This window comes from Capricornis sumatraensis, chromosome 5 (assembly GCF_032405125.1).
Source record: "Capricornis sumatraensis isolate serow.1 chromosome 5, serow.2, whole genome shotgun sequence".
Classification (NCBI taxonomy): Eukaryota; Metazoa; Chordata; class Mammalia; order Artiodactyla; family Bovidae; genus Capricornis; species Capricornis sumatraensis.
In genome coordinates this window covers 107,878,918-107,894,696 of record NC_091073.1, presented here as the reverse complement: position 1 = coordinate 107,894,696, position 15,779 = coordinate 107,878,918, and the positions used below count along the sequence as shown (strand labels likewise).

Genomic DNA, 15,779 nt, shown 5'->3' with positions numbered 1-15,779 from the left:
GCAAATGAAGGGCTGAATTTTTAATTGTGTTGATTAATTAATAACATAAATAGCAAAGTGTGGCTAGTGGCTGTAATACCAGACAGTGCAGGTATGGAGCACACTTGAAACAGGACTTCAAAAGAAGTAGCAGTCTGCTGTGGCTGGCAAAGTCGTCAGGGAGGGCTTCCTGGAGGAACTGGCACCTGGGGTAGGGCTAGGAATGGGAGACGCCTTGTGCTCAGGACTTCTCAGGGTCCACTTTGGGGTCTGAGGGAACACCAATCTGGATTCGGAGGATGGGATTAGACTGGGGGTGGGGAAGGGGGAGGGATGGCATTCCGGAAAGGGAAGCGGCCTGAGCAGGCAGGAGGTGCAGCGGGTGGAAGGCTCTTGGAGTGGGAAGTTGGGGTGCAGTGGGTACCCCTGCACCCGGAGCAGCGGGCGGGGCTCACCTGCGTCTCAGGACAGGCTTCGAACCGGAACTTGCGCAGGACGTGGAGCAGCGTCAGCTTGAGCTCCAGGAGCCCCAGCCGCACCCCGAGGCAGCTCCGGGGGCCCGCCCCGAACGGCAGGTACGTGTAGGGCCGCCGGCGCTGTTGAGCCTCGGCCGTGAACCTGCAGGGCAGCACGATCAGGGTGGGCCTGGAACACCGCCGCCCTACACAGAGCTTCACGCTCCTCCTACCAGGCAAGTGGGGCCTCAACCCTCCACCCCACTGCGCCCCGCGCCCCGCCCCCAGGGGTCTGCAGGATCGGTTTCTGCTGGACCCGTCAGTCCCCAAGGCTCCGGAGCAGGTGGCCACCCTTCCACATGGTGCAGTCCGGGCTCCACTCCTCCTGTCCTGCCAAGCCCTCCAGACACTGTTGAATTCAAAGAATCACCGGGAACATCAACTTTGCCCTCTCTGCCTCTCCTTATGAATTCACTGCGTGGTTAATGTGCCAGCAGACTCACTAGAATCCGGGATGAAAGTCTCCAAGAAACCACAGCCCTAGCTTCACCTGTGGCTCCAGTTTCCCCAGCACCCAGAGGGTGACCCTAGCCGGCTGGCATCCACTTCCTAAGCAGAGTCCCTGGGCACCAGCCCCCTCTGACGGCCTTGTCCTACCAGTGTGTCTCTTGATGCCATGATGGAAGCTGTCTCCCTGCCCACATTTGCCTTTCTGGTTCAAGAACGCAACTTGAACCTCTGGAGGTGGCAGTATTTGACTCACTGGAAGCTCTTCTTCAGCTCCAAATGACAACATTTGCCACACGTGCTCCATGAGAGTAACGCTAGGTGACAACCACTATTTTGTAATAGTGGCCAGCTCACTTATTACTGCCTCTGGAGCTTATGGGCCCAAGAATCTTTGACCCACTTTTCATGTTAAGGCACTTTTTGTTTTCAAGTGAAGTCACTCAATTGTGTCCGACTCCTTGCGATCGCATGGACTGTAGCCTGCTAGTCTCCTTTGTCCATGGAATTCTCCAGGCAAGGATACTGGAGTGGATTGCCATTTCCTTCTCCAGGGGATCTTCCCGACCCAGGGATCCAGCTCGGGTCTCCTGCACTGTGGGCGGGACTCTTTACTGCCTGAGCCACCAGGGAAGCCCTTTTTGTTTCAAGCCCATTTGTTTTCAAAGGTGATGCTGTAAACCCTGCAGCTGCTGTTTATGTGTCTGGATCTCTACCGTAATTCCAGGAGCTGCTGAGCAGCACAGTGTTGCTTATCTGGGTGCTACTGCCATGGTTTCCTAGGGACCGGGGTTGTAGAGTCAGGGCTGCGTTAACAGGAAGATGGAGCCACTAACGGTGGAAACACAGCTGCCAGCTGGCCAGCCCCTCACTTGCCAGATCAACCAGGAGGCGGCATGCATCCACTCTCATGAGGAGGAAGTGCAGATGCCTGCTCAGACATTTTAAATTGGGAGTCTGGAAATGAAATTTAGACAATGGACCAAATCCATGCGGGGGACAGAAGGGAGTGTTCAGGTCTACCATGTTAGCATAGCTGGGCTTCATGAATTCCTGAAGAAATTGTTGATACTCTTGTTTTGGAACAGGCATTCATTTTTTAAAAAAGGAAGTGATATCCTGCTGCATCTTAACATGTTTCTGAAAGGTGTCCTGTTTCTTGGTGTGAACAAACAGTGGACACCCTCCTGAAAGTGCCTTGTAACTTGCACGCAGTGCTATGGAAATGGCTAAACCTCTGGATTGTGTTTTGAGCTCTTCAAAAATGGTATACTTAGTTCCTTTAGAAATTATGCCTCAAAAACTTCTCTCTGATTGCCGCAGCTTTTGACTTTGGGGGCACTTCACTAAGCCTCTGTCCCCTGGCCGCTGCCCCCAATCCTCACACTCACTCCCCCACCAGCCCTCTTGGGAGGGCAGTACTCACCTCTCGGGGTTGAAGTTCTCGGGGTTCGGCCAGTGCTCAGGGTCATAGTGCAGAGCGCCCACGGCCGTCTCCAGCACGGCGCCCGCGGGGACGCGCTGGCCCAGCACCTCGCAGTCCTGTGCCGCCACCCGCGTGAACCTGCAGGGACACACAGGTCACCCCCGCCTTGAGGCAGAGCAGAGACAAGATGGAGAGCCCGGGGGGGCGGCTGTGCTGGGGCTCATGTCTGCAGTGTGGGAGGGGGCTGGCAGATGGGAGGTCCAGTCTTCTTCCTGGGGTGACCCGGACAGGGACCAACCCTCACCCCAACCCCACCCCAGCTTTGGCTATTAACCCTACGTTGCTCTGGACCCTGGGGTCTCTAGGTTCATCCATCCCTTCCTTCAGCCTGAAGAGCCTGTCTTATGCCTGGTGTTGAGGTGCACGAGAGCCTCGGTATTGGAAGCCGTGCAGGGATCGTCCCCCAGCCACCATGCCTTCTTCTTCCCATTCCTGTCGGGGCCACACCCTTGCTTTACGTACAGGAAATTTGGGTTTGCACATTGTTCCCCTTCATTGTCTGTGTGGCTATGGAGAACTTCTACTGGAGAGGAAAGCATCTTGATCAGATTGTTTCTTTTGCCAAACGACAATGGCTTAATACCATTTACGTCTTATTTGAAAAGGCTAGACCATATGTGTCTGCCTATGAACATAATATTTACGGAAGAATACCTAAACTCCTACCATAACCTCCCGTAAGGGGTGGTGCTAGGGCAGAGGATGGTGGGGGACCAGAGAGGGGGGCCGACTTTTTCTTTGGATCCTTCTGTATTTCTTCATTCTTAAGTATAAGCAATTTTATTTTGGTAATTTTAAAAATTAAAAATAATTTATGCTGGCTTTTACTTCAGGTTGCAGAACTAGGTTTCCCTAAATATCTCAGAGGAGACAAAGTTATTACACAAATCACTGTTGTACCCCGTTCCTGCTTGTAAAAGAAGTTAAGAGTAACTCGTGGCTCCCTGCTGCATCTGCCACTCTGTCACGAGCCTTCACTGTATCAGGAACGTGAAAGGCCAAGGCTGTGAGACTCCTAAGCAACGAATGCAATTATCGTGTGCTCGGAACTGGCCACAAAACACTCTTGCTCTAATCGGAGCAAGCGGGGGCTCCGATGTGTGCACCCTCAGTCCTAGGGGAGCAGATAAGGGTATATACCCCAACCTCCTTCCTTTTCAGTTACCAGAAAGAGCTTGGATCTAGAGGCAATACCCCCTAAAAGCCAGAAAAGGGGCCTTTCCTTCTGTACATCATCCGGCCTCCTATCTGGCTAGACTAGGTCGCATTTTTTGTTTGTTCAGTTGCTAGGTCATGTCCAACTCTGTGACCCCAAGAACTGCAGCATACCAGGCTTCCCTGTCCTTTCCTGTCTCCCGGAGCTTGCTCAAACTCATGTCCATTGAGTCGGTGATGCCATCCAACCATCTCGTCCTCTATTGTCCCCTTTTCCTCCTGCCCTCAATCTTTCCCAGCATCAGGGTCTTTTCCAATGAGTCGACTCTTTGCATCAGGTGGCCAAAATATTGGTGCTGCATACCAGGCCAGAATCTGCTGAATTATACTGCATAGATTCCTGGATCGACATTAATAATTCTTCAAAGAGAATTGTTGAATTTTCCACAAAGGCAATTTTGAGGGTTTAGTTTTTTAGGAATAAGGGTATCAGTCAAATGTGTCAGTGCTTGGGAAAAGTCAAGCGTTTTTCTGAGATGAAAATAATAAAGTAAAAAAAATTAAAAAGCAAAATTCTGTGTTCACCCCCCAAATCCTATGCCTGGGCTAAAGCAAATGGGCCTCTTTTCTGCCTCTCTCACTTCTGTTTGATGACAGAAGTCAACAGAGTGATTAGGTTTAAACCACCAGTGGAGTAGGTCTGGAGGAAGGGAGACCATGGCTTGCCTGAGACTGGAGCCGGACTGGGTGGAGGCCATTCAACTCAAATGCTTCTTGCTCTTTACTTCATACCTCGCATGACACCCTGCCTGCAGGGGTACCGTGTTTCCGTCTGCGGTCTCACTTCCCAACACTGCCGGAGTAGGCAGAGCAGGTGTCGCGTGCCCTCTAAAGGCACAGGAAACAGAAGCCCAGGACAGCCCGGAACTTACCCAGGATCACACAGTAAACTATTGGCAGGACCGAGACTGTCTTGACTTTCTGTCCAGGCTGGCTCTGTCATTAGGGAAACCTGGATCTATTTTTTTTATATAGTGGGAATTTTAACAAATCCATCTAGATACCCTGGGTTCTGTCCTGCCCTCAGGTGAGATTGCAGCATCCTGGTTCCCTAGAACAATGCCTTCACTGACTTCCTTTTACACTTTGCTACTTATAAAAGATCAGGAGGAGAATTGCCTGCAGAATTTTAGTGCTGAAGAGACTGTGGACTTTGTCACTCAACATGTCATCTATGCAAGGTCTCATGTGATGAATGCTTGATTGACTTTAGATCCGGGAAATGATGTGTCTTTGATCAGTTTCTACACTTTCCTCCCAATAGAGAACAGGATGGTTCAACTCAACCAGTTTTCCTCTCTCCTGGGAGCCTCAGCCACCAAGCCTGACCCCCGTTGTCACCATCTCTCATGTCCTGTCAAGGATTCTTTCCTCTGAACGGTCTTTGATCTGTTATATCACTGAATGTCTTATTTTGAATTTCATGTGTATAGCAGCTGCCCACAGTTCCCTTGGAAGGAAGCTGATGTAAATCATTAAAAAACGAAAACAAAAACAAAAAATAGACCGGATGAGTTTGCTCTGAGGCTCCCAAGGAAGTAAGGTAAGGCCTGTGAAATTGGGTCTTTTATTTTTTTTGGCCACTCAGCGTGCAGACTGTTAGTTTCCCAACAAGGGATTGAACCTGTGCCCCCTGTGGTGGAATCGCAGAGTCTTAACCACTGGACCGCCAGGGAAGGCCCAGGATCAGGTCTTAATACTGGTGTCAGCAGAGCAACGAGGAGAGCCCTGGCGTTCCTGTCTGCTCCTGGACCAGGAGACTGAAAGCATGTGTGCTTGAGAAGGATGTGATTTGACTCACACCCTGGGAATTCTCTCTTGGCTCTGGGTCTGAACGTTTTGGACAATATCTACAATCACACTTGCTAGGATATTTTCGGTTTGGAATATAATTTTGAGATACCTTCACATCATCCACATTTTCTCTTTTTAAAATGGCAAAAGTTACCTCCATATGGTTTATGTGGTACAATGCTTCCTAGAGATGCAGAGTAGAATTTATAAGTTACATGCTTTGGGTTGCCTCTGTTCCTAGAGCCTGAGCTCTGGCAACGTTTCACTCTCTGAGGGTCTGGAGACCCAGGTTAAGACCCTGTGCTCCATGGGCCACCTCTGAAACTCAGGGTAGTCCTCAGTTAGATCCATTCAGCTTGCCTTCACTGATGAAGCTTGCTTTAATTGTTGCTACACAACAACCTGCACGTACTGTAAGGACCAGGCAGCTTCAACAGTAAGGTATTTTCCCAAGTTGTTTTTTTTTTTCAGGGACTTGGAGACAGCTCTGTCTAGTTGGAGCTTGAGCCAGTTAAGACTGGTTAAGACCTCTGACGCTCCAACTGGGCATGTGCAAGTGGCTTCTTGCTGACCTTTTGACCTCAGAGGGCTCAAAACTATCTTTTGTTTTGACGCTAAGGCCGCCATATTCTGAACTTGCTTCTCATGGAGACACCTATAGCTTCCTTGCACCTGCTTAGAACTACAATTGCCTCACCTTTTTCTCATCTCCAGTCATTACCTTTCCCCATGCTCCTCAGCTGCCGCTTTATCCCATGAATACCTGGGCCCCTTGACGTGGGGGAGGCAGCCTGGAGATTTGTTCTGTCTCCACGCTTGGCTGCCTTGTGAACGTGTCTGTTCTCTGCTGAAAACCTCAGCATCTCAGCTCTTGGCTTACTTTGCTTGGGGCGAATGAGCCTGGAATTCGGTAGCATCTCATTTAGGGGGAATTTGAAAGAAGCAGAAGACCTGATTCCTGCTCTCAAGGCATTTACAGGTTGGTGTGGCTGGATGTACTTTGGTGAAATGTTGCAGAGCAGTTGAAAAGTGTCCAAAAATATAATATGAAGTAGAGTCAGTGTGCAGAGTGCTGTGGTGGGGAGAGAGCCAGTGGGGAACAGGTGAGGCTGGCTGAGTCAGGCCTCCTGGAGCACTAAGTCCTGGGTGGGAGCTCTGAGGATGGGGTGGGGTGCGGATCGTTGGAGAGAAAGAAGGAGCATCCCAAGCCTTAGACGCTCCCCTCTGGACTGTCAACTCCAAAGGCAGATGCTTCATCTGTTTTGGCTGATTTCCCAGCATGTGGCGTAAAGTAGATGCTTAATAAGTAGCTGGTGAATGAATGCGTAACAGGCCAGGGAAAGAGCAGAAGTCATCTGAGGCTAGGAGGCCAAAGAGATTGGCTTGGGTTGGGGAGGAAGGTCGTGTTAAGAAAACAGCAATGACGCTTTGCAAAGATAGTTAACATATAGGAATATAGGCCGGACATTTACTTCCATGGTGACCGTGTGTCAGGCATGGTGTCCAGTGCCCCTCAGAGATGACCCCCAATACTCAGACCTTTCCCTGCAGGAGCTTGGGTCCAGCATTCTTCACAACACAGGTGGTGACAGACCAAAGACCTGGGGTGCAGGCTTACCTGAAAGCCGGTGGGTACATCCTCAAGGTCTCTTTAATCACCATGTCCAAGTAGGGCAGACCTTCCTGGAGGCTGCAGTACTCAGGGGCTGGCTGAAGGAGGGGTGGTGACAAAGGAGGAACACTGAGTTAGATCGCGCCACACAGCTTTCAGTCTTTCCCACTAACTTTAGAGCCCAGCTTCAATGCTCACAAACGCTTACATGGAAACCCCACGAGATGAAACATGATCCCATCCAAAAGGCATTAGATTAGCACTCCACAGAACAGGCTGCATATTCTATTACGCTGGTTTCACGGTGCTGTGCATTACTGAAGACCAGCAGGCCTGGGACTGCAGGGCCTCTGGGTGTCAGACGTGTGTTATAAAACAACGGTGGCGGCTACCCTGCTAACGATTATTGAGAGTGGATGGTATGGCAGGCTACGTATTGTACACACTCATGATAAAAGAAATTTTTTCATATCAAGATATAGGGAAGTCATTCTAGCTTTATACATGAGTTCACTTGAATTTTACGCTAACTAAAGTAGCCCCTTTGTGGCCTGTCAAACATACACTGTACAACTGCTTCAATTATTAAAGAAACCAGCACGTTGACCAGGAGCAAAGAATGTCTGTGTTAAAAATAAAGATTAAATGCCTTTCTTCCTGGGAAGCCAATGCTGGTTCTCCTTTGATGATAAGACTCCCTTCCCAGGTGCCAAGGCCATGTTGACTTGCTATGTATGCACTGGTCTTTTTGTTTTTTTTTTGAAACCTTGAAGAAATGTAACCCTGACTTGTTTAATGTTCTTTGTTCTGATAAAACTGGGCTGAAAACCCTACTTCTCCAGAGCAGTTTCTCAGAGTAATCTGGGAAGCGGGCTTCTGGACTAGTTTGGCTCAAATAAAACTCTTTTCTATTCTTATTAGTGATCATATATTGATTATTTTTGTCAACACTTGTCCTCTAGCAAATCTCAGGGAGGTTGCCACAGGGTAGTAATGGGCACATCATAAAGTTAAAAGACAATTAGTAAAATAGCAAAACAAAAGCAACGGCTACTCTAGAAAGGATCAATGGGAACAAAAACTCGAAAAGAAAGATAGCACTAAGTCATGTCCGACTCTTGTGACCAATGGACTGTAGCCTGCCGGAATATGGGAGTGGGTTGCCATTTCCTTCTCCAGGGGATCTTCCCAACCCAGGAATCAAACCCAGGTCTCCAGCATTGCCGGCAGATTCTTTACCAACTGAGCTATGCAGGAAGCCCCAAAACTCCAAGAGCTACAGTAAATCAGTAAGAAAAGAAACTCATCAGAAAAGTGGTCAAGAGAAATGAAGAGGCAACAAGTATGAGTCGCCTTGATGAAAAATACAAATTGATAGTATGAGATTCGGTTTTCACTCATCAGATTATAAAAAGCTGGAAAATATTGGTTAGGGCAAAGGTGTGGAGAAGCGCAACTCCAGCACCCAGTGTTGGGGAGCCCTAACATCCCCTGGATGACTTCCACGGGCAACGCTGTCACCCTCTGCCGTCACCCACGATGCGAGGAAGGGGTGATAGTGAATTGGCAGGATGTTGAGAAGCTAGGTGTGGGCACCCCGTGGGTGGGATGAGTTAGGGCAGGGTTATAGAAGTTTGTTAGCTGCTGTGCTGGTTGGAGGATATCCACCCCCCCCCCCCCCATTTCTCCTATCCTGTCTGTCTACTCCCTACAGTGCTTGAGCGAAGTTACCTGCTTGATGACAGTCTCATCTTTTTAAATTAGTTGCGGGCATGCTCAGTAGCTAAGCTGTGTTCGACTCTGGTCAGACTCTTTGTGACCCCATGGACTGTAGCCCACCAGGCTCCTTCCTCTATCCATGGGAATACTGGAATGGGTTACCATTTCTTCCTCTAGGGGATCTCCCTGACACAGGGATTAAACCCACATATCCCATGCTTCCTACATTGGCAGGTGGGTTCTTTACAGTTCGTGCTACCTGGGAAGTCGTAAATCAGTTACTGATGTTCAAAGAGAAGTCCTCAGTTTGGGAGGACTTTTCTTCTCCTCTTTGGCTTGCTTCTGTCTTCCCCTCTCAGGACAGCAGGGGGCAGCACTTGGGGCAAGTCCATTCTGCAGGCCCCATCTTACCCCTGGGAGCTGCTCACAAGCCTGCAGCGGCCGCCTTGCATGGGGTCTAAACCAGTGATTGTAAGAGAGAACTCCCTGGATCAGCAACATCAGGGCTGCCTTAGAAACACCTGTCCTTGGTAGTATCACACACCAGGACAGAAGCAAAACTCTAAGGTAAGGCCAATAGGCTTGTCCCCATGAGGGAGGGGACCACGCTGGCAGGAGCAAATGTGTAAGCACTAAATGCTTAGTGTGTGAGGGGCAGACAGGCAGAGGGGAGAGTGATGGGCCAGAACATGTGGTGTTCTGAAGTCCATGGTAAATACCTTAGCTAATCTGTTAAAGACTATAGCTGTTCAATATACGGTAGCCATTAGTGCATAAAATACTGCTGAGTGAAAAATGTCCGTGGTGGCTGAGATGGTGAAGAATCTGCCTGCAACAAGGGAGACCCCTGTTGGATCCCTGGGTCGGGAAGATCCCGCGGAGAAGAGAATAGCAACCCACTCCAGTATTCTTGCCTGGAGAATTCCGTGGACAGAGGAGCTTGGCGGGCTACAGTCCACAGGATCACAAAGAGTTAGACACGACTGGGTGACTAACACACACACACACACACACACACACACACACAAAGTCAAGTTGCTGAAAACATGTGCAGCCTAATGTTTACAAATTTGAAAGGCAAAAATGAAAACAGTTGGCTTCCCAACATTCTCCTTCATTTCTGAGAACTGTTTCTTTAGAAGGTTGTCTCCTGACCCCACACTTCCACCTCCATCCCAGGCCACCAGGGCCGCCCGATAAACACATGACTGGGGAAAGGGGCTCTAATGCTTGGGGTTTAATGCTCTGTGGTTGCCAAGTGGAGATTCTTCTTCTTCTTTTTTTTTTTTTTAATTTTTATTGAATTTGTCACAATACTATTTCTATTTTATATTTTGATTATTTTTTGGGCTGTTGAGGCATGTGGGATCTTAGCTTCCAGACCAGGGAGGGAACCCACACCCCCTGCGTTGGAAGGTGAAGTCTTAGCCCTGGACTGCCAGGGGAATCCCCTGAGGAGATTCTTAGTCACCATATCTTTGAATTTGGGTTTAGGGAGCAGTCGGAGGGGATACTGGAGCAGGCACTGGGGCCTGGAGCCTCACCCGTGAGGCCTCCCACCTTGGCTTCTTCCCCAGGGCGGGTTCTCAGCTGCCTGCTTTCCTGCCCCTGGTGCCCTGGGCCCAGCCTGGCCACCCTTCTCTGCTTTCCCTTTGACCACCATTGCCCTCCATTCCTCAGGGGCCTAGGCTCAGGTGTGAAGGTAGGCATGGGGAGCTTTCACCCTGAAGCATCTTGGAGTGGGCATGGTGTTGGCCATCCCTGCCCTGGGCAGGCAGCATTGTGGCTGTGTGTTGGCCTGGGCAAGCCTCTGCCCACTCCTGGTCTAATACTGCATGTTTCCTGGCACAGGAGTTTAAAGATCTTTGGCGAGTGACAGCCTATTGCGGGTTTGGGGGCTGGATCTGGGAAGGGGGGACACCTGGCTCATCTTGCCGAGACCCTGCAGCAGGGTCTTGGGGTGCCATTCTGTAGGCGGGCTTGGTGGCTGGAAGCAGGGCAGAGATCCCAGGCTCCTGACTCTCTCAACTCATCTTGTGCCCCCACACTCTGGGGGAACCTGGCGCACCCCCTCATCTTCCTTCCAATCTTGAGGACTTTGGTTTGTCTTTATCTCTTCTGGCCCATGAGTCACAAAATACTAGTTATGTAATTTCAGTGGTACTGCATGTGAGTTAAATGCTCTGATATTACCATTTAAAAGTGGCATTGCGTGATCCAGAGAAGAGTGGTAAAATTCACACTGATAATTTAAAATTTAGAGTTTTCTTTACTTAGACGGGTGTTAAATAGAAAATAAAACACACTGTGATAATTTGAGAGATGGGAGAAGAAAGGAAGAGCCTTTCTATGTACTGTTAATGGCACTTTCCCTTGCTTTTTTCCATTCGGCGTCAGGTTGGACAAATTACATAGTCAGCCCTGCAGGCCACCGTTGATTGGCTCACAAGTGGGGCTCTGACGTGAAAGTGTCTGCCTGGACTTTTGGACCTAGGCAGAGGAAAAAGGAGTTTTTCTCCAGCAGCTGGAAGCTGAACACAGGTGAGTCATGATCTCTTGGTGGCCATGTACTGCCATGCGGATTAATGAGCAGTAAACATGTTTGCCATGAGAAAGAAGCAATGAATTAGATGTGCAGAGAACCAGAGGCAAAGGACAGAGTCCATTTCCTTGTGTCCTGTTTGCCATCTGCTCCTGGCAAGGAGCCCTGCGGGTGGCGTCTCAGTACCCTTCCAGCAAGTTCTCATTTTTGACCTAACTTAGTGACAGCCGAATTCTGTTATCTGCAAAGAAAGGAGTCTTAACAAATGCAGACATGTAAAAAGCCAAAACAGAACAGTGGTACTGTTCACCCAAATGTAGAACTATATCTCAAAAAAGAAAAGGAAACCAGACTTAGGAGTAGCATCCCTAGCAAGGCCATGGTATTGGTTACTCAACCAAAAGTGTCTGGCCGGGAGCTGTCAGCACTCGGAAGGGAACTTTTTAAGATAGGCCAAGAGTAATTTGTATTGTGAGGTCAAGTCTTCATTTATTCTTTTCCCCATGAGCTTTTTTTTTTTTAATCACTATTTCTTAGCTTTGGGCTCAAGATGCATACCAACATCAGCGTGTTGGCCCAAGCAGTTCTTGACACGCTTGAACGTTAGACGCAGCCCGGAGGCTTTTAGTGTATAAGGATGTTTGATCCCTGGCCCCTCAGGGGTTTGACTGTTGGTCCAGGGTGGGGCCTGGATGCTGGTTTCGTGCAGCCAAGGGGGTGAGACCGCTGCAGACTATGTCTGACCTGCCCTAGTGATCTTTTCTGCATGGATGTACGGATGTGGTTGAAGGGGGGCGCTCAGGTCTCAGCGTTTTAACCAAACCCAGGCGAGGCAGTCCCCACCCACCCACTCAGACTCCCCTTCACCCCTTAGAACCTGGTTCCCGCGCCGCACCACCGCCCACCCCCTCCCCACCCCCTCCCCACCCCCGCGCCGCGCCGCGCCTCCTGGGGGCAGAGGTGTCCTGAGCCAGCCCGGCCAGCAGAGGGCAGCAAGCGTATGGCAAATGGGGACTCCCCGGGAGGGAACCTGCGCTTCTGCTCAAACTGAACCCAAAAGGACCTCAGCAGTCTTGAATCCAAATTCTTCACAATAGAGACGAAAAACGTGAGATGATGTCCGGGATTTAAAAACCAAAAAAGAAAATGGCAGAGTAGGGGAGGGCGGGGGAACCGAAATGACCACCGTTGACACTTGTTGAAGCTGAGTGATGGGTACACAGGGGTTCACTCAGCTATTCTTCCAACTTATATAGCTTAAAGTTTTCCTTCATAAGAAATTAAGGTAGTAGATAGAAATTTAAATAACAATAGAGCGTGGAACAGCCTATGTAAAGACTCTGAGATGCGTGAAAGAATCTGAAATGGTTGTGTCAGGCTGGCTGAGTGGGAGAGGGGCTGTTCTGGGATGTCTTGGAGGCTAGAGAGCAGAGCTCCAGGCACAGAGGACAGAAGGGCCTCTGTGCAGGACACCCAGGTCTGGGGCAGACTTGAACGAAATGCAGCAGGCATGGATCATGGTGGGGAATGAAATGGAAGAGGTGGCATGTTTTTCTTTTCCATCTAGAAAAAAAAAGGATACATTAAAAAAACGGGGGTGGGGGACTTCCCTGGTGTTCTGGTGGCTAAGACTCCACGCTCCCGACACAGGAGTTCCAGGTTCGATCCCTGGTCAGGGAACTAGGTCCCACATGTCTCAACTAAGACCCTGGGCAGCCAAATAAATAAAAAAAAATTTTTTAATGGGGGTGGGAGTAGAACTTATTTGAAGTAAAAGAGAAAGAAAGGAAAGTTTAGTCAAGGAAGTGCTTTTCCTTGGAAGAAAAAGTTGGTGAGCTCGGCCCAGATGTTTAAATAGAAGCGAAGGCCTTGCAGGGAAGAGCCTGGGGAGCTGGGGCTGAGATTTGCACTAGTCAGCCCTGGGCTCTCCCCCTCAGCCGGCTCAGACCCTCTATCTGCGCTGGCAAGGGCTGAGGGGGTCTGCTTGGCCTGGAGTGTTGGGGCACTTGCGGGGAGTGGGATCTGAGCAGAGTATTTTCAGCCAGGAAGCACTTTAAGCATCTGGGTTTCCAAGAGATAATGTTAAAATTGGATCCCCAAGGGTACCCACTCCCCTCAAAGCCTGTAACACAGGCCAGGTTACCAGAGTTAAGCACTGGGAGAGCCCTTACAATCAGTCTGCCTCTCACCCCACGAGGATGCCCCTGCAGCCTCTCTGGTTGGCCTGGGCCAGGCCTCGGGGTGGTCATCATGTCCCGCCAGGGATTCTGCCCTGCGTCCATTGCCCAGCAGCCCTGGCCTTGGGCCAGTCACCAAGGCAACATCAACAGGTCTCCTGGTCTCTGAGTTTCAGGTCATGATGTTTCCCCACCCATCTCTTGGAGCAGAGCCAACGAGATGGTAAAGGTGAAAGGTCTCTGGAAACTAAGGTACCAAACAGGCAGACAGGACTTCTGTTTAAACATAATATTCAGAGGCCAGGAGCACATTTCATCATGAGGCCCTCTGTTCTCTATGTTAAACTACCCTGGAAGGATGTGTCAAGGAGGAAAGCCATTCTACAATCTTACAGAATCCCGTTCAGCTGGCACCAGTTCTGCAAAACAAGTAACTGTACCCTTAGATGGGCTTCCCAGGTGGTGCTACTGGTAAAGAACCCGCCTGCCAATGCAGGAGACGTAAGAGACATGGGTTCGATCCCTGGGTTGGGAAGATCTCCTGGAGGAGGGCATGGCAATCCACTCGAGTATGCTAACTTGGAGAATCCCATGGCAGAGGAGCCTGGAGGGCTGTAGGCCATAGGGTCGCAAAGAGTCAGACATGACTGAAGGGACTTAGCATACACACTCTTAGATGGTTGAAAATAAATATTTACTAACATTTAATATTGGGAAATATTGATTAAATCTTAAATATTGGGGGAAAATAGAAACAAAAACGTGAATGGAATCTTTGCCTTTTGGTTTGCATTCTCAATCCAGAGTTCTTTCATTTTCAGAGAGATGTTTTCATCTACATTTGATTTTTCCATGGGCAATAACTGCTACTTTTATGTCTAAGTTGCTCAGTCTCTTGGTCTTTCTATCATTTAGTTTAGGCTCTGCAAACCAATATTTAAATGTGGTAGCTAAATCTGATAGGTGGCACAGTGGTAAAAAATCTACCTGTCAAAGCAGGAGATGCAAGACATGTGTGTTCAATCCCTGGGTCTAGAAGATCCCTGGAGGAGGAAATGGCAACCCATTCTAGTATATTTGCCTGGGAAATCCCATGGACAGAGGAGCCTGGCGGGCTATAGTCCATGGGGTCACAAAGTATCACACATGACTAACAAGCAACACAAGGGAACTCTATGGGAAACTCTACTGATAAATAATTTTCAGTGGGAAATACTATCCTTGCCTGTTAACCTCACTTTGCTACATTTGGATTTTTGTGTACCATTTTCTCTGCAAGTTACACACACACACTCTGAGTCACTCACACCTACATGTACACCTCACTCTGGGTGTGTGCTGATACCATGTGGCGTAGAATGATAAAAAGAAAATTAAAATGTCATTGCTTTCATAAAGATTTTTCCTGGAGGCTCAGGGGTCTAATAGAAAAATTTATGTTTTCTTATTTTTCTAAAGGAAATAAAAGTGGGGAGGCCTCAATTTGTTCCTCCCAAGAAGTACCAGCATCAGCTGGGTTTGCTAAATGCTCACTCACATGCAGCAGACTTGGTGTTGCAAGCAGTGGGTGGGGTCAGGTCAGGCCCCGCCCACTAGAAGCTGGGACCCTGGTGTCCCATAAGATAAGGCCTAGGGAGTTCAAGCCTAGGGACAGAAGGAACGACAGAGACCTGGGAAGACTCAAGGTTTCCACTTGCACTCCTTCTCCAAAGGACGTGGACCACGAGATGGAATCCTCCCAGGGAAAGTGTGGCAACTCTCACTTTTCCCTTTTGCCCCCTGACCCAGAAGAAAACCCATAGTCTCCAGGCAGAGTGCTGAGTCCCCAGGGCGAGGCTGAGCCCAGGCCTGGGTTCCTCATGGCCCACTTAAACTGGAGCGCTGGGGTTCTTCTGGCTCAACTTTGACATCCATAGATATTCTGAGAGCTGTTTCAGGCCTGGAGCAAGAAGTAATGGGGGGAAAGCTGTTGGGGGTGGGGGTGGGTTCTTCTACATGGCTGGCTTGCCTTCCTAATACCCAGACAGTCCTGCATATGCTAATCTAAAGAATTTGGCAGGTTTAGAAGTAGACAAGCTTCCTACCTTAGGAAAGGTAATTAGGAGGGTGTGTGTGGCATCTATTTATATCCACTTTAAAAGGAATGAGACAGACCCATCTCACATAAACACAGGGATTATTCCAGGTGCTCTTGTACACTGAGGTCTAGGCCATTAAGGGATTAGATGAGGAGATGTAATGAAAGACCATAAACCAGCCTGCCTGCACCCACACACACACACATACCCCGCCT

At 49.3% G+C, this 15,779-nt stretch overlaps 1 protein-coding gene across 1 annotated transcript in view; it reads right to left on the bottom strand.

Moving 5' to 3' along the window:
- The window catches only part of TBXAS1 (thromboxane A synthase 1), a 168,421-nt gene that overhangs the window by 1,287 nt on the left and 151,355 nt on the right, over positions 1–15,779 (bottom strand). Inside the window, exons 10-12 of the mRNA XM_068972907.1 lie at positions 7,055–7,146; positions 2,368–2,505; positions 435–597 (exon numbers count right to left, since the gene is read on the bottom strand). Coding sequence (XP_068829008.1) covers positions 435–597; positions 2,368–2,505; positions 7,055–7,146 — 393 coding nt within the window. The remainder of the gene's footprint in view (positions 1–434; positions 598–2,367; positions 2,506–7,054; positions 7,147–15,779) is intronic.